This window comes from Balearica regulorum, chromosome 2 (genome assembly GCF_011004875.1).
Source record: "Balearica regulorum gibbericeps isolate bBalReg1 chromosome 2, bBalReg1.pri, whole genome shotgun sequence".
Taxonomy (NCBI): Eukaryota; Metazoa; Chordata; class Aves; order Gruiformes; family Gruidae; genus Balearica; species Balearica regulorum.
The window spans coordinates 77,569,002-77,588,983 of NC_046185.1; the positions used below are offsets into that span (position 1 = coordinate 77,569,002).

Here is a 19,982-nt window from a genome sequence, read left to right on the forward strand (position 1 = left end):
GGAGGAAAGGTTTTGGAAAATTGTAATCCTGATAATTTCAGAAGCACTAAACCAAGTAGTTAACAACATGAAATGTGCTTCTTGTACTCACTAGTGCTCAGCTAAATTGAAAAAGAGCAGAAATGTGTCTTCCAGGTCTCCCCTTTTATGCCATGACCCAAGTTCTTCCCACGATTTTCAAGGTCTTGCCTTCATGATCAAGAATTTGAATGCTCTAACCAAGCTGTCCTCCCTCAAGCTTCAGATGACAGAAATCCTACAGTAAAATTGCTCCAGCTCAAGTTGTAGAATTTTTAGAGACTGCAAATCTTAAAATACTGCCCATGATCAGGAAATACCAAGACTTGGAGACCTATAGGTCCAACTGTCTCACATCCCTTTTTTCAGAATTGTGAGACAGGTAAACCTGTTATGTAGACTGTGGTACAGAATTATTGCCCATAAAGCATCGTGAACTGGAGCAGTTTGGCCAGGAATTCAGGAAGGTTTTCCACTATATTCCATTAATTAACCCAGGCTGATCTGAATCGTATTCATTGTTCTACTGTTATCAACTATCTGCTGTATTCAGTGAGAAAAAATATGCACTAGCAAAAACGGAGCTATGAATTCATGCTGTGCAATTTACTGTGCAAATGATTCATGCTCATAAACATAGTTTAAGCCCACATGTATTTTTAAGACTTAGTCAACGAATTTTATAGGAGAAGATCATCTGCACTGCTGAAACTTTTCAAAAAGACCCACAGGTAATTAATGAAACATGCAAACATAACAGAAACAAAAATGACATCAAGTATTTTACAAGGAATACTTCTGCTCAGGAATATTTAATGTGTCTGCAAATAATCTCTCTCCTGAAATCACCATGGCCTGTTCCTACTAAGTGTACAGATCCAAAGAGAATACTAACAAAACTTTCAGATTATTGCATTGTTATTAAAAAAAAAAAGAAAAAGTCTACAGCAGTTAACTTGGGTTCCATACACAGAAATACACTGCTATAACTCTCTAGTACAGAATGAACAGAGACTGTGAAAAAAAAGATAATTGTTGGGGAAAATAAAAACCCCATGACATTAAGTAGCATAATGCTCCTTGCAGTCTTGTATCAATACAATACTGATCAAAAAGCAAATTGCACTGAGTTAATTTCCTTCAATGGAAGAGTCCCAAAAAGTATTGCTCTTCCTAAAAGTCGTAACCATTTTCTACAGTCAATTTCCATTTGAACCACATAGATGAAACAAAGGATTGCATTTTTGAAAATTTACACACACAAATTATATTAAATTTCACAGGGCTGCTCAATTACAATTAACCAAAGTATGACCATGTTAAGCTAAGTTCAGTTCTATGTTGGAATTCAAAATTCTATCAATGTATTAAATATAATATTTGCCTTTCATTCATTATTTTAAAATTTTCAGTTAGTCTGGAGCATGAGGGTCTTCTGCATTTGCTACATTTTTTAGTACAATGATTTCTTCCCTCCCCCCATTGTCCAAAAATAGATGATGAACTTATATAAAGCCAACAAACTGGCTTGTAATGAACAGAGGGGAAAAAAGTTCTGGATAGGACAGTTCACAGGAAAATGGAAAATGCATACACATTACAGATGTTTGAAATGAACAGCATCTTCGTTGCAGTAGGAAAAATCCTGCCCTGTTTCCATGCAGGAGCTGTATAACTTGAGACACCTTTCCCCATACAACATCTTATTAACAGTCTCCAAACTATGCTTTCAAGAGAAAATGCTCTAGATCTTCTATTTCAAATCTAAACCACCTGACCATCTGTCAGAAAAGAAAGCAACACGCAGTTTGGCATAGTCTTAGAGACTTGGAATGTTTCCATCCTGTAGGTTATAAAGAACATGAGACACTGGTAGCCCAGTCCATCCTGCCTGGATAGATATAGGTGGAGAGATATAGGTGAAAAAAATCTCAAGTGTCTTCAAGCTTGTATGCCATCACCATAGGCTAATCAGAGTCGTCCTTAGATATATTTTGCGGTTCTGCACTGTATTTTGGATATCTCAGCCTGTCTCTTGGTACTCCTTGTAAACTATCTCTTCTTTCTGTCATGTAACATGCTGAGTCTTGAGTACACAGATCAATCTAAATATTATAATTGTTACAGACCTGAATAGAAGACCAATCTAGGTATCTTTATTCCAGACATTTTATTTCAGATTAGAATAAAATAGATTAGAATAAAATAAAATAGTATGTATAACAAAAAAGGAGGTAGCGCATATATATATATATATATGCGCTTTTTTAAAAGCTCTTCTTTGTGGGCATTTAAAATTTATGACAAAATTTCTGTTTGTATAAAATGAGACATTACTATCTACAGAAAATTACAACTTATATTTTATGGACAATTTCACAGACAGCACCCTCATTAATGATTTATATTTTACTTTCCTCCTACTAACCAGACATGGTTAAGAAGGTTCCTACTAAATGCCATTTCACAGGTTCCTTTGAAAAGAGTTTTAAAGTTACAATTTGCAAAGCAATCAGGAAACTATACAGTCACTTTCCACCAAAACTGAGCTGAAAACGGGTCTCTTGATCCCTTCAGCTCTTTTGAAGAACTGAATCTGAAATAAATCAGAATGCTATATGAATGCTTACAATGAGCCCAAGCATGAAAGGTTTTTAAAAAATCAATGACTTCAATAGATGTCCTGAGATGGGGCAGGTGCGTTGCACAAGGCCTTTCTATTTTGATACATTTATGTTCTTTGAGTAATGATGTAAGAACTTTTTTTGACCACTGTACTTTACAGACATCATTATAGATGACTACCACTCCTTTTTTTCTTTATATAGCCTTACCCTAAGAGGTAGTTAATAGTCCTTCCTCTATATTCCATCATGCTAGACACATTCTGACTCAATTGTGTACAATTAGGTGTGAAAAAAAATAGTTTTACATGATCAGAATTTCTATCTTAAGCTTAAGTAAAAAATGTTGCCTTTTAGTTTTTTATTCCTCTTACTTCATTATTCCATTTTTTTATTTGCTCACAATTACATTATCTAATTGTAGGAATGCAGCATTTCAGAAAGAGATTTAAAAACATACAAACATCATTCACGTAAGCTTGAAGACTGGCAAGAGCTGTTGAGTTTTGACAAAAAGTACATCTAAGTACATCTTACCTTCTCTGCTGAATAGTCTTTCTCACTTTTTTTTAAATTAATGTGTTAATTTTCATTATCTGTGACCGAATTTATAACCCACTGGAAAACAAAATGAATTTGGTTTCCTTTTCACTAAGACAGATGAGTTAGATATTTTCCACAATAGAAACACAGATTTACGTGACAATGAAGCTAGAGGTGGCTATCCACATGGTACAGAAGATGAACTATTTTCATACAAGGATGCCTGAACTGCTGTTCCAAAATAGACATCTGAGCCATTAATTATGATAAACTGATGTAAATCAATCTGGCTAACTTCTGTTGCTCTACCTATTTAAATGCACCCCCAGCTGGCACACACATTTTCTTCAACAACCATACAACTCTTTAGATGAAAATTAAAAGAAGCAAACATTGTAACTTTCCAAGCATCCTCATGGAGAAGCTTACTGATAATCCCATATGGGGGCGGGGGGGGGGGGGGGGGGGGGGGGGGGGGGGGGGGGGGGGGGGGGGGGGGGGGGGGGGGGGGGGGGGGGGGGGGGGGCGGGGAGGGAAGAGAAATCTCTCCACTTGCAAAGAAATTATTTGAAGATCAGATTACACAATAATGAAAAGGAAGTATATTTGATCACCAAATAACTATCATTTCCTGCTAGTGCATGCTCAGGATGATCTAGAGTCATTAATTTGGACTGATACAAGAAAAACAGTCATTAATTTTTTCACAGTTTTTTGAACAGATATATAAATCAATGCAAGGTAGCATATGTCCTCTGTATTCTTGGGTACTACTTCTTCCTTTAACTCATACAAAATCCTAAGGCTATATTGCCTGGATCCCCTTGACTGAAGACAAGACATTAAACAAAAGCATTTAGCCTCCTTAGCTCCCTATCACTAAAACCTATTACAAACTGGGACCAGTACTACTGATCTCCTATGAAAGTTACCAGGTCTGTCCCTGCAAGGGAAACAGGTAGAACTGGGCACACTGTCTGTAATGACTCTTGCCTCTTCAGAGAACCTGGGACAACTCCAACTGCATTCATGCTCAACAAATACCCACAGGATATAACTGCTGAGTGAAAGGGTTCTTCAGTATTTATATAAGCATTTAAATAAGCTGTTGACCTCTTTGGGGTTGTTTCAATATCATAGTGTTTGCTTCTCTGTTTACATCCATGGTAAAGTTCTAGCCTATGGAAGTAAGTCTCTTGCAAAAGTAAAGCAAGATTTATAGGAAGGAAGGAAGGAAGGAAGGAAGGAAGGAAGGAAGGAAGGAAGGAAGGAAGGAAGGAAGGAAGGAAGGAAGGAAGGAAGGAAGGAAGGAAGGAAGGAAGGAAGGAAGGAAGGAAGGAAGGAAGGAAGTCAACACACTCCCTTTCCAAGGGTCAAATTATTTTTATATCACTTAAAAGTAATACAGAAGCATTGGTTTCGTTGGCAGGAAAATTTATCCTGTGAAGAAAACCATGGCATTAATGCAAGTCAGAATTACAAAGCTACATTTCTGCAACATCCTAACAAGCTTCCTCACAGCAATTTCCAAAAATATTCTAGAATTGACCTTGCATATAAACAGTTTGCAAGAGGAAAAAAAAATAAAAAAAAGAATAGATTTCAGTGTTGGAACACAGTACGTTGTCTTCTGACTGCTGATTTACAGGATTGCATATAGGCATTTTAGCAAGAAAAGCATATAAATAGTTCTTCTCCATCAGAGCAGTATTCTTAAATAAGAGACAGTTAAAAATCAAAGTGAGCTTAAATGCCCTGTATAGCATTGGAAAACTATTGAGTTTTTTAAAAAATAAAATATACATATGTATTTGTCTGTACACATATACACACGTGTATACACACATACATATGTGCACACACACTCATATACATGTATGTGTAGACACATATGCACACATACAGATAGATAGGTAGATAACCTGACTTCTCTTTCTAGGATTTCTCTGACAGGTTCCTGTATCTCTCAAGAGCATGTAATCACAGAATGGTTTGCGTTGGAAGGGACCTTAAAGATCATCTACTTCCAACCCCCCTGCCACGGGCAGGGACACCCTCCACTAGACCAGGTTGCCCAAAGCCCCATCCAACCTGGCTTTGAACACTTCCAGGGATGGGGCAGCCACAACCTCTCTGGGCAACCTGTTCCAGTGCCTCACCACCCTCACAGGAAAGAATTTCTTTCTAACATCTAATCTAAATTGACCCTCCTTCAGCTTAAACCCATTACCCCTTGTCCTATAACTCCATGCCCTTGTAAACAGTCCCTCTTCATCTTTCCTGTAGGTCCCCTTCAGGTACTGGAAAGCTGCTATAAGGTCTCCCTGGAGCTTTTTCTTCTCCTGATCATCTCTTCATGATCAATCCATCTTTATTGCACCTCTCCAATAGATATACACATAAATAAACCACTTTCTAGTTCATAAACTGTACTTCTGCAGAGACTTAGCCAACATATTCTGCCAGAAGTTTATATAATGAGCCCATATTTGTATAGATGACAGTCCAAGACTTCAAATATTTATTAAGCACTGTTTTGCTTATTATGTTTCTGTGTCATGCAACAACATAAAATATAACATTCCCACAATCCTTGGGACAACTGTATTTTTCTCTGACTGTAATCTGGATGGCAAGTCCCCAGTTCTCCATGACAGATATAAACATAAGGACACTTAAACATTTAAGTTCCAGAATGGGATATCTAATGCTACAGAAAACAAGCTAGCATCAGTACTATTCATGACGTGCAGGGAAACTTGATTAAATATTGATTTCTATTAAAAATTCTCATTAAAATACCTAATTTCATTTCATTCAAACTTTCTGCAGAAATACTTTACCTTTGATTCATTCTCATAATTCATTTAGAAAAATAAACCCCCAGTCATCTTGAAAGCAAGCAATTATTCTTTTTTCATTGACATTCTGGAAACTTTTCTTAATTAATTTCTATGTTCAGATACTCAAGATTCCTTCCCCCTTTTCACTGATTTCCATCTTCTTTCTTCCTTCTTCATTATAAACACACTGAAAATCATCTTACCATTACAGACATCCATTCTACCTTTTCAAAAACTCTTAAAAATTGGTCATAAGTTACTTTGAAATGTCTCTAAACCAAACTAATTCCTCTTTAACATAACCTTAAGAATGAAGGGAACTGGAATGATCAGAAGTTATCCTGAACTATCAAGACGAGATTTCAAACTAGATTTTTATCATCCTAAAAGTTCACCTGTGTTAACAGCTGATTTTTTTGGCTGCAGTCATTTTTTAAAAGTCAGATTGTAAAATTTTTATTTTAACTAGTACTTACACTGTTCAGGGATATCTAAATCAGAGAGCTCAGATGTTAAATATACTAATCTCCCTTTTGTTATATATAATAGTACGATCTACCAGCCTCTCCTGTTCCTTGAGTAACAGGGTGCTATGGAACATCACATTGCAGTGTGAATTTACAGGATACTCTGCGTTTACCCTGGATATTTACATAAGGAGATAAAGTGACAAAGAAGTTATAAATTCATATGTTGTTGTGCATTAATCTATCCATTTAAGCCAGCTCTAGCAGTGGTTTCACAGGGACTTACATCCCAAGTGTAGTGAACCAATTTACACTTATGCCACATAAATGTCCTTTGTAAGAAACTCATATGGCACAGTGAGCTGTAAATTTAAATTTTACATTATTGTGTACTACATTCTCCACACAAACAAACCTTCTGTTTAATTAAAAGTTCCACTTTCAAATCCTCCCAAGAAATGCATGACTCTGCAATTGTACTTTTTACTATGAAAAATTTTCATACTTAAATTTCTGTTTATTTAAAAAATACTTTTCAAAAGATATGAAAAATGATTTAAAGAAGGGTGATTACCATACTGTCTCCAATCCACATTAGGAGGCAAATTCAGCCACAGAATTAAGTTATTGAGTTCATTTAAGTAGGATGGCAGTGAATGGAAACCTTTTTGGTTGTACCATACCTGGAAGAGAGAATGGAAATTGTGAATCAAAAAATGAATTAAATCTGAACGCTGATCTGAAAGCTGTCATACCTTGAAGAATTGCATAAAGATATCTAATTCTCCTGTTATGACACCTATTTATAGAAGAAGGTGAACTAGGCAGAACAGAATCAGTTAATTTGTACAGGTCTTTCAACAGAGTGCAGCAGTTTGTTTTCTACTGTTGGAGCTGTACATCTATGTCAATTACTAAATTGAGATAATTGAGATTCTCTGATTTAATGGAACACTGTGTCCCTTTCTTTACACACATTTGTTTGAACAAATAAAGGAAAAACAATGCAAAAATAACATTTAACAAATTAATTGAAATGAAAAAAGATGGGTAAAACTAGTGTTACAAGTGGAGAACATTATTGGAATTCCAAAAAGGCTTATCTAAATAATACCTGCAAGTGACACATGGCATAAAACATCTAGCAACAGAATAACCTAGAAAGTGGGGAAAGAAAGAATCAAGGAGGCACTGTTTACAAGGTGAGTATAAAACTAGTCTATAAAGCACAAAGCTGTGTCTCCACCTTCAAGTAATTATCAGTGGTTTGTTAAGCATGGAGGAAATTAATACAGATAAACTTTAAGGCAGACAAGGCAAGCCAGTCTCTCTGTACAGCACAGGGCACCAATTCTGCTGTAACATATACTTTATCTTCAAATCATGCAGAATCACTCCAACTTGATAAATATACTCAAAATTCACACTTCTATGTGCTAGAATCATTGCTGAGAGCCTGATATGTCCCAAAACTGAATATACTGAAATTTGAGTTTTGCTTTGACTTTGGAAATCGATTCCACTTCTATGCCTCATTGCTGTTAATCATTGCCTTTGAACCCACATTATCCATACTGAAAAGTAGGTCAAATTATTATGTATGTTTTCAGTTTTAGTGACATGTTTAAAATCATCTTTGATTACTATCCAGTCTCATTCCACAGCAACCTTTCACTTCCCCTTTTTGTTTATACTGTTGAAAAACTCTTAATCTTTCCATATTTGATATTAGCTATTTGCTAATTTACATTTTGTACCTCTCAGGTTGATTCTGAACAAAATTCTCACTTTGTCTCTGGATTCTGAATCATACTGCAAAGTGCACAATTTTTAATGTATGTCTTTCTTGCTTTAACAGTCTTCTAGGATCTCAATTTTCTTAGATCCTTTCTAAAATTACATTACATTACAGTTACGTCTTTGAAACTTCCCTAAAGGTTGTTTTCTCATCACTCTGATGCTGTTCTCATCTAGCGCTCTTCCATGTATATGTGCCTCTTCTTGATACTGGTGTAAACTTCCAGGTTTTCGTTTGCTGGGTTTTTTTCCTTGAAAATATTTCTGTTCTTTTTTTCTTGTAGTATCCAGCTATAGTCCTTACGTAGACACTAGTTCCAGGCTTTGACTATTTTTCCTGCTGCGTTCTTTATGTTTTCCAGTGCAGGTTACCTAATCTTCAGTTCTATTTCCCTCTCTTAACAATTATTTTCTTCTAATTTATTTTCCTGACTACCTACTTGTTTGGATCTCCACATTGTACTCTTTTGTGAGGCAAGGTTTACAACTCACTAATTATCCATTCAATTTCCTCCCATTTATCCTATATCATGCTTTCAAACACCACTCTGAGCACCACTGTCATTTCTCCTATGCCTCTCACCCTTCAATTTTCTTTGCCATAAACTCTTAGTCATTATTTAAAAAATTAGCAGCTTTGGTCTACCACTGCTCTTGCTTGCTTTAGCTTTCACATTTTCTACTCTTCTTTATGTGGTCTTCACAACTGCTTGAAATCTCAACAGCATCTTATGTCCTCACGTTTAAAGAAAAGAAAAAAGAACAAATACATACAATATTATATAGCAATTAATATCATACAATTTAATTTATTGGCTATTCTCACCCAAAATGAAATCTCCTTGAGGTACACATCACAATTCCCCATCAAGTGTACCCAGGTCCTTGAGCAAAAACAAACCTGCAGATGGGTTTGCCTTTGCCTGAAGCAGAGCTAACCCAGACTGGCTTCCCCAAGGTATTCTTCATGTGTACTACAGGGACTTTATTGCCTTCTACAGTATGTACAAGTTTTGATTGGGCAGGGCGAGCTTGATTGGTAGGTCCCCTAGTGTCGACTAACCAGGTAGCCTTTGCTAAATGTGTATCCCCGTGTTTGAAGGTCCCACCACCCATTGCTCTCAGGGTAGTCTTTAGCAGTCCATTGTATTGTTTGATTTTCCCAGAGGCTGGTGCATGACAAGGGATGTGACACACCCATGCAATGCCATGCTCTTTGGCCCAGGTGTCTATGAGGTTGTTTTGGAAATGAGTCCTGTTGTCTGATTCAGTTCTTTCTGGGGTGCCATGTCACCACAAGACTTGCTTCTCAAGGCCCAGGATAGTGTTCTGGGCAGTGGCATGGGCCACAGGATATGTTTCCAGCCACACAGTGGATGCTTCCACCATTGTAAGCACATGGTGCTTGCCTTGGTAGGTTTGTGGGAGTGTGATGAAATCAGTCTGCCAGGCCTTCCCATATTTATATTTCAGCCATCGTCCTTCATTCAGGAGACACTTTACCCACTTGGCTTGTTTAATTGCAATGCATGTTTCACATTAATGGATGACCTGTGCAATAGTGTCCATGGTTAAGTCCACCCATTGATCACGAGCCCATCTATAGGTTGCATCTCTTCTTTGATGGCCTGAGGTGTCATGGGCCCACTGAGCTATATATAATTCACCCTTATGTTGCCAGTCTGGATCTACCTGAGCCACTTCAATCTTAGCAACCTGATCCACCTGCTGGTTGTTTTGATGTTCCTCAGTGGCCTGACTCTTGGGTATGTGGACATCTATGTGACATACCTTTACAACCAGCTACGCTAGCTGGGCAGCAATATCTTGTCACAGTGGAGCAGCCCAGATGGGTTTGCCTCTGCGTTGCCAGTTGCTCCGCTTCCACTGCTGTAACCACCCCCACAGGGCATTGGCCACCATCCATGAGTCAGTATAGAGGTAGTGGCCACCTTTCTCTGTCAGCAATATCTAAAGCCAGCTGGATGGCTTTCACTTCCACAAACTGACTCATTTCACCTCAGCAGCTTCTGTAACTTGTCCTGTAGGACTCCATACAGCAGCCTTTCACCTCCGATGCTTTCCTACAGTGCGACAGGACCCATCAGTGAACAGGGTGTATGGCTTCTCATTTTCTGGCAGGTTATTATACAGGGGGGCCTCTTCAGCTTGCGTCACCTCCCCCTCTGGCAATATCCCAAAATCTTTGCCTTCTGGCCAGTCCATGATCACTTCCAGAATTCCTGGTGGATTGGGGTTACCTATTTGAGGCTGCTGTGATCAGTGTGACCCACTTACCCCATGTATCATCAATTGCATGGTGTGTAGAGAGGACCCTCCTTTTGAACATCCGAGCCCAGCACCAGCAATCAGGGTGCCAGGAGGAGCTGTGCTTCAGTACCAATCACTTCTGAAGTAGCTCGAACCCCTTCATAGGCTGCCAATATCTCTTTTTCAGTTGGAGTGTAGCTGGCCTCAGATCCTCTGTATCCCTGACTCCAAAACCCCAGAGGGCGACCTCGAGTCTCCCCTGGTGCTTTCTGCCAGAGACTTCAGGTAGGGCCATTTTCCCCAGCTGTGATGTAGAGCACATTTCTTACATCTGGCTTAGCCCAGACTGACCCAAGGGCTACTGCATGTGTTTCCTTTTTGTTGGTTGGTGGAGACATAGCTGTTATTTTCTTGATCACATCCATTGGGATCTGACAGCATCCATCTTGCCATTTTATTCCTAAAAACTGGATCTCCTGTGCAGGTTCCTTGGCCTTTGTTTTATCGCAAAACCAGCATTCAGAAGGATCCGGACTACTTTCTTCCCTTTCTCAGAGACTTCTGCTGCTGTTTTGCCCCATACAATGATGTTGTCAATGTACTGCAGGTGCTCCAGAGCTTCACCCCATTCCAGTGCAGTCTGGATCAGTCCATGGCAAATGGTGGGGCTGTGCTTCTACCCCTGGGGCAGTTGATTCCAGGTGTAGTGGATGTCCTTCCAACTGAAAGCAAACTGTGGCCTGCAGTCTGCCGCCAAAGAGATTGAGAAAAATTCATTTGCCATATCAATTGTGGCGTACCGCTTGGCTGCCTTTGACTCCAGTTCGTATTGAAGTTTTAATACGTCTGACACAGCAGCACTCATCAGCAGCATGACTTCATTCAGGCCACAATATTCAACTGTCAGTCTCCGCTCTCCATTGGACTTCTGCACTGGCCATAACGGACTGTTAAAGGGTGAGCAGGTTCTGCTGATCACTCCCTGGATCTCCAGTCAATGAATTGTCTTATGGATGTGAATCAGGGAGTCTCAGTTAATGCGGTATTGCCATTGGTGCACCATTGTGGTAACAATCGGCACCTGTTGTTTTTTGACCCTGAGCAGCCCCACAATAGAAGGGTCCTCTGACAGACCAGGAAAAGTAGACAGCTGGTTAATTTCCTCCATCTCCAAGGCAGCTAGGCCAAAAGCTCACTGGTAAACTCTTGGGTCCCTGAAATACCATCTCCTGAAGCAGTCTATGCCGAGGATGTACAGAGTCTCTGGGCCAGTGTTTAGGGTTTGCGTGGCAAGGTTTTGGTAGTGGGGGAGCGCTACAGGGGTGGCTTCTGTGAGAAGTTGCTAGAAGCTTCCCCTAGGTCTGACAGCGCCAATACCAGCCGGCTCCAAGACAGACCCACCGCTGGCCAAGGCCGAGCCCATCAGCAACGGTGGTAGCGCCTCTGGGATAACATAGTTAAGGGGAAAAAAAACCCACAAAAACTAGCAGCAGTTTTTGCAGCCAGAGAGAGGAATGAGAAGATATGAGAAACTCTACAGACACCAAGGTTAGTGAAGAAAGAGGGGGAGGAGGTGCTCCAGGCTCCAGAACAGATTCCCCTGAAGCCTGTGGAGAAGACCATGGTGAGGCAGGCTGTCCCCCTGCAGCCCATGGAGGATGATGGGGAGCAGAGATTCCCCTGCAGCCCATGGAGGACCTGACACCAGAGCAGGTGGAAGCACCTGAAGGACCCTGTGGGAAGACAGAGGAGCCCACACTGGAGCAGGTTTGCTGGCAGGACTTGTGACCCCATGAGGGACCCATGCTGGAGCAATCTGGTCCTGAAGGTCTGCATCATGTAGAATAAACCCACACTGGAGCAGCTTGTGAAAAACTGCAGCCCGTGGGAAGGACCCATGTTGGAGAAGTTCATGGAGGACTGTCTCCTGTGGGAGGGACCCCACGCTGGAGCAGGGGAAGAGTGTGAAGAGTCATCCCGCTGAGGAGGAAGGAGCGGCAGAAACAACGTGTGATGAACTGACCACAACCCCCATTCCCTGTCCCCCTGTGCTGCTGTGGGGGAGGAGGTAGAGAATTTGGGAGTAAAGTTAAGCCTGGGAAAAAGGGAGGGGTGGGACGAAGGTGTTTTAAGATTTGGTTTTATTTCTCATCAGTCTACTCTGTTTTACTTGGTAATAAATTAGATTTTTTTTTTCTAAGTCAAGTCTGTTTTGCCCATGACGGTAATTGGTGAGTGATCTCTCCCCACTCTTATCTCGACCCATGAGCCTTTCACTATATTTTCTCTTCCTTGTCCAGCTGAGGAAAGGAGTGATAGGGCGGCTTGGTGGGCACCTGGCATCTAACCAGGGTGAACCCACTGCACCCAGTCACAATGGGGTGCTTCTGTCACCCATTCCCAGTTAGGCTTACTTCAGCCTGCAGCACAATTAGCTGTTGGGATCCCCCTGTCACTCCAGAAATACAGATGGGTTCTGCTCCTTCATGGCTTGATGACACTGTGCACTGTTGTCTACTGGAGCCTTATATTCCTCTGGATCTGACGTGCCAGGCCATCGGATCCACACAATACAATACACGTGGTTGTTCCTCTCCTCCACCTGGCTGGAGACAGGGCCCCTCTAGTCCTGCTCATCACATTTGTTACCACCAAACAGGTTCGCGTGGCGCACATGAGTTCAAATTTCATCCTTGTTACTCACTTCTTATAAATACGAACCAGAAGCTCCTTCCATAAGATCCCAAACTTTCCCCCTTTGCAAACCCATATGCAACTCCTTTGTTATCCTCCAGTTCAGTTCCTTCAAATTATAACACAAACTAGATCTCCCATTATTTAATCAACAAGAGAGTTCTTTAAAGAAATTAAGTGAAATAGAACCTAAGTGTCCTGAGAAAAACTGCAAATCTTTGCACTGCTGTATCATCTCCTGTGCAAATAGCAACCTGAGCAAAGAAACATAAACAATGATCAAAGGTAGCCAGTCTTTTTCACACCACACACACATTTCTTATCCTCTTTTTAAAAAATATTTGTGCAAATAGAAAGTTATGCATACATAATGAAACTCCACTGCAATTGTGTTCATTGTATTTAAAAAAATGCAATTAAGAAAACAATAAAGCAAAATTCTGATGACACATTCTCATTTAATTCAAGCAGGAGAAAGGTCTCGAGTGTTCACAGAACACCTTAGAAATATAATAATGTGACCTATATTCAAATGAAAATACAAAACCCACAATAGAGCATTGTGTGAAACAATACATTTCAATATCCCACACATTAATTAGAATTCTTCCTTCAAGCTACATTATATAACTGAATCAAACCACCGGGAAATAACCAAATTGAAGCTGGATACTTAATTGTTTATAATCTGTCAAAAGAGGCATTTGAGGCTGCTCACTTCATCATAAGATACATTTAAGCTCTTTTTTCTAGTTTTGTGACTTATTCTAAATTGATTGTGAAGGTAAAATATATAAAAAAAAAGAAAAATATTAGTTCCATCTGAAAAATATTTAATATTTTTTGTGTGCCACACAGGTAATTATTTACAGAGGGCAGAAAAGAGATGAGCAATGGAAAAATATATAGATTAAGATGATTAATTTTTATTTTCATTATTTTATCTTCTACCCATGGTTCATAAAATTCCTTCCCAAAGAAAAACATGGCCCTCACTACACTAGATATAAGTTCCGTAAAGACGTGTTTTCCATTATTCCATACCATTTTTACCTGTTGTTAATATTCCAGAATAATGCTAGACTGACATTTTCACTAACCTATGGCCTATCAAGAAAAAACGGTAAGGAGGGGCAGAGAAATCCCTAAGCATGGCTGGACCAGATTCTTCATGGGGAGGCAGAGAGAAGGGGTATTAGACTGGAAAAATGTAACTTCCTCTGAACGTTTATACTATTACTGTACAGTAAAGCCTGAAATCCCAACCTTTGAGACTGGAAAAATGCACACTTCAGAATGCCATGTAAACAGTACAAATTTCCTTTTGAGATTATTTAAAATTACCACATGTTCCTCCTATATTTAATTATGTTATAAACAAAAGCAACTATGAAATCATTATGGAACACATTTTGCCCACATTATCAAAGGAAAACAAAGAATATAGTCATGAAAACACACAAAAAAATGAGGAAGAGATATGCTTTTGCCATGTAGCAATTATCATCAATGAATGTCAATAATCAATGGTTTTAATCAGCCACGTTTGTCATGCGGTAGATATATTCTCTCATGCATGCACACATACATGTTCTCTGTGTGCATGCATATACCATGTATGCAGTATATACAGCATGGTATGATTAGGTATAAGTAAAATAGGTATTGAATAGGTATTTTTAATTTGACCTGGAAAAATTGTGGGCTTTTTGAGTGGAGGAGAATAATGTATAAAGATTCAGAAATTTTCTAAAAAGAAGTGAATCGTACAGTAAGTCTCTTCAAATGCAAATTTCTCATTTTCTTTCATACAAGGCTATGTAAATGGTACATTCACTGTCTCATGAACAAGCCTGAAAGGTCAAAGTAAAAGTCTGGTCATTAATTACTGAAAGGTTAATGCAATAATTTGACATTGCATCAGTTGAAAGCCACTTCCAGGAGGTATTTTAGATAACACAGTGCCCTTTATAAATCTACTCCATTATTTTCTTTGGGTCTGAAATATGAAGCTTACTCACTAACAGTACAACTATAATTTATCCTTGTGCTGATGGCAGGTGGAGCTCTATGCCAAAGACATTTTCAAAAAAAAAGGAGCCTAACAAAAACCACAGTGCAGGCATGTCAAAACAAGAGTCTAAAATGATTAAAGATGCATAGGACAAAAACAGCAGTCAGAAAAACGTATCTTATTGCAATCCTCTAGGACTTCAAGTTCCTAGTAAAAAGGATTAATGGAACTGGAGTTCAAAGCTGTAAGAAATCTAGGAGTGGAAGGGAGATCACAAATGACCAAAATGAAAATATATATATGGTAGGGTGTGTATATAAGATAGAGACATTTTTAACAAAATTACATGGAAAAGGCATTGCAAAGAGGCAGTGATTTGGCAAAACTAAACATTAAATGATATTGAATTGGAGAATATCTGTATGTTGGTTTAACACGTGGTGGTTTTAACACTTTGTCCCAAAATTGGTTTTGGGATAGAGCTTATTTACCCTATTCCTTCTCTTCTTCTTTTATAAGAGCAAATAAAATCTAGTTTCTATACCCCCATAAATCTGGAATCTGGAAAGTCCACAGCTTCCTCTTCATAAATCTGTTTTGCCTCAAATACAAAAATAGAGACTACCCACTGATATTCTTCAATACTCCTCCAAGACTGCTGTTCCTCTACTCATTACCGGTCTAAATTTGAATACATCTCGAAAGATCGTTTCAAAGCATTGCCAAAGAAAGTAAAATCCTGTGCACAGATAATTGCCCATTATTTTCTAGGTCCCATCCCAAGTTTTCACAGTATGGAGATACTATATCCTTCCAGAGCATACCAAAAGGCCTCAAGGAAAATCTCTTTATTTTACTTGTGCTTAGAATAATCCCTCTTTTCCTGACTTCAGAGGTAGCTCAAGACAGAAAACACTGGCTCTGTGTAGCATTGCAAGACAGTACAACCTACTGACAAGAAGAGATTCAAATTTCACAACCTGACTAATTTCAGCAAGGCACACTTCTCTTTGTCTGGGATAAAAATGGAAAGTTACTCATATTTGAAAAGGGGATTATAAACACAGAGTAGCATATTTCTTATGCAGAAGTAGCTGCTTGTAGAAGCTGAATCTTTACTTTTTTTTAGGAGGGCTGAGGTGGGGGGAGAAGAGAAATACAGCAAAGAAAAGTATTCCTTACAGAAATGAAAAAAGCATCAATAATTCATTTTGAGATGTTCAATGAACTTTTTTCAATTCTGACATTGACTTTTTGTAGAAACAAAACAAAACAAAACAAAACAAAACAAAAAAAGGAATTTCTGGGCTAACTACCTAAAGAAAAGTTTTAAAGATGAGCTCAGTTAGACTCTGAAATAAGTTCACAGGAAAAAACAACAAATCTTTTGACTCATTTACAATTGCTTCTCAGAACACAGGAGAATACTTCAAGAATTATGAACAGAGAAGTGGACTATAACAGACAGAGAGTTTTTCTCCCAATTTCTAAGCACAAAGATTTTATGTAATGATTTATTATTTGCTAAGTGCCGTGGAGTCTGAATAAGTGACACACACATACAAATGCGCACACATACATACAAGCCTTACCTTAGCCAGAGGTTTAGAATTGGTGTTATTCAATTTTTTATCTTGAAGTTCAAATGCTTTCCTCCCTCCAAAAGACCAGCCACCATATCTGGTAATAGAAAATAAAGTAATAACAAGTTACCTGCCTTAAGCTTAGCAGTCTTTTCTGCAATGTTAAAGTGGTAATGTCTACATTAATGCTTTATTTTTCAACCGAAAGTGAAACTTCACCCCTCACAACCCCCTTCTCTGTTAAAAAGGAGGAACTCTTGAATCAGGTGAACATTATTGCTTTTTTCTGGCAAAGGGATTCCCTCAGATAAGAATTTTTACTTTCTGAAAGTTAAAATCCCTGAGCAACAGGAGGGTTTGTGAGCAAGTGAGGTATTACTGACTTTCAGAAACATCTACACAGCTTTATTTCTTCCTACTCCGTTCATATTCTAGCTCAAATCTTTTGTCTTAAGATGTTTACCTCTATTTTTATCAAATCAGATAATTTTTTTTTAATGGATAAATGGCTGACACTTTCTTCTCCTTGATAAAATCACACTTGATATAGTATTTACACTTATGCCAAAAGGCAGTGATTGAGCTGTAAAGGCACGTAAGTGAACCTCAAAATACAGCAGATTATAACCTCTGTGGCTGGTATCACAGAATACGAAGTCTAGCCAGGGGGATGTCAACCCTTTAAGTTCAAAGAAAAGATTAATTGGAGCATATCCACCTCTATTTGATTGAGTCTTTGAGGAATGGAAACTATATTGTTCACCTGATTTGCATATGCATATACATTTTCTTTCTCTGAGATGTTGAAATAACTTGCTGTGTGGCAAGAAGAGCCAGGATATGCCTAGAGGCAATTATCATGCAATTGCTGCAGGAAGCTCTGAGAAGTGACCATGGAGGGGGTTCCATGTTACCTTAGCCCGACTCTACTCCTTGCTAACAACCAACAGACAAAGGCAACTACCCCTTGTATTCTCAGTGAGGTAGGTCTACGCTTTCCATCAGGAAAGACTGTGAGTTTTATACACAAAGGATAGACAAAGGTTAGATATTTTGTTACCTTGCTTTGTTGGAAGGCCTCACTAAATATTCTTCCACAAGGAACCCTGAAAGATTATACAAAATATGTCCGTTCTTATTCTTCACATAGGGAGCAGAGGTGTTGAAACTTGGACACATCTGAAAAACAGTATACATAAAATCAGCAAAGCACTCTTAAAAATCAGTGGCCATTTAGCCATATTTTTGAATTTTTACATAAATTTTACAGCATTGTTTTTTGACTGGATTTGCCTTTGTCGGCTTTGATAACTTTTCAATAAATTATGTACGGGTTTATTTTTATAAGGCAACTCCAACTGTAAATGTCACTTACATATTAGAACCACATTTGATTTCTCTTGCAACCCTGTCAGTCAGTTTTGCTTTGAAAACATCAAAATTTGTATATAAGTTTTGAAAGGTTTACAACAATGAAAAAGGCAAGACTACCATTCACTTCTTGTGCCTGAGAAGAAACACAAAAAAGGCACCAGATGAATGAGATGAAAACAAAATTCTAATTAATACAATATACTTCTAAAAATTTCATTGATGAACTGCAGAGAAGAATAAAGCAAGATGTTTTCTAATGATTCAGTGGGATATTCTCACAACCAAAGAAAAGGAAACAAATATCATGATCAGATATTTCAGTAGCCTTATAAAGTACATTATGTATATCAACAGAAAAAAATTTATGTTATTTGACATCTCAACCCTACACAAATTAAAATTCACTCTCAGAGATTCTGGTTTTCCATAGCTCAGAGATACAAGTTCTGCCTCCACTGCCAGGCGACTTCTCTTCTTTGAGCTTTCATGGTTAATGGGCCTCTCCCTGTGTGAGTTCCCATTCCCATTTTATTGAAGCTTCTCATATTTTTTATGTCTCACGAGCATTAGAGGCAAATTTGTTCCTTGATCAGCAAAATAAAAAATTAATTTCCTCCTTCCACTTTTCCCAAAACTGTATTGCTATATTTCAGATATAACTCTTACTCTAAATATTTGTATCTTTATGAAGGAGAGAACTTATTTGATAGAATGGTCCCATCCAGGGAAATATATTTGTCACTTCAGACACAGTTTCACATTCTTGTTTATTACTCAACCTCAGAGCAAGTCAGCAGGAAAACTCACTAGTTGAGAAGGTCAGAAATTCGTATCTTTTTCAAAATCCTTTCTTTCCTTAAAGATTGTTTTATTTTCAAATGCACAATCCAAATCCAAACCAAACTCTAACAATTACATCTCATTTACACGTAGATTCCATGCTAGCTTCTACCAGCTAGGATCACCTGACCTTTCCTTTTGAAAGGACTTCATAGTCTTCCAAATATTATGGAAGTGTTATGTTTTAACCTTGTTTTACATGCATTTTTCTGTAAGCAAAGTTCTATAACATATTTAAAGCAAAGTTGCATCTGCTGAGACTAGTTCAGCTATCTCTGATCCCTGTTATTTCAGATCAATTTATAGCCATTTCTAGTGCATATACACACACACTCACACACATATATACATCAAAACTGTGCAAGCTCTTTCCCTGAAGACTCAGAACACATAGCCCAAAGATTAGATGAAACAGAAGGAAACTTCCAACCATAACAAAGCCAGTGTTCTGAGGGTTTATTTCCTCATGCCTTTCTCTAGCCCTTCAAAAAGAAGAGTCAAGATATTAGATGTAATATACACACACATAATTTTTACATACATAAGTAAATGTAAGTTGGCATACCTCTTGTTCAGCCACACATCCGCATGAATCCTGGGGTGATGTAGATTCCGTCTGCCAACATGAATTATTTTTTCTAATGGGAATAAACATAACAATAGGAACACCATTAAATGAAAGGAATATATTACTTAACAGAAGAAATGCACAGCGTAATGAGCAGATCTGCCATCTCGAACACCTTCTTAACATTTTATCACAGTGGCAGCTGTCTCTAAAGCTGTATCAATTTTACTCATTTGTATCAAAGTGGATTCACTAAAAATATTTATATAAGTAAAGCACTAAATGAGCTGCATGCCTTGCGTTTGCAGCAATAAGAAAAGTAAAGCATGGTCACAACTCTGCATTC

General features: G+C 38.4%; 1 protein-coding gene across 1 annotated transcript in view; it reads right to left on the reverse strand.

Moving 5' to 3' along the window:
• The window catches only part of ABCA13 (ATP binding cassette subfamily A member 13), a 199,001-nt gene that overhangs the window by 54,764 nt on the left and 124,255 nt on the right, over positions 1 to 19,982 (reverse strand). Inside the window, 4 exon segments of the mRNA XM_075744780.1 lie at positions 7,070 to 7,178; positions 16,864 to 16,951; positions 17,915 to 18,033; positions 19,634 to 19,706. Of these exon segments, the coding sequence (XP_075600895.1) occupies positions 7,070 to 7,178; positions 16,864 to 16,951; positions 17,915 to 18,033; positions 19,634 to 19,706 (389 nt within the window).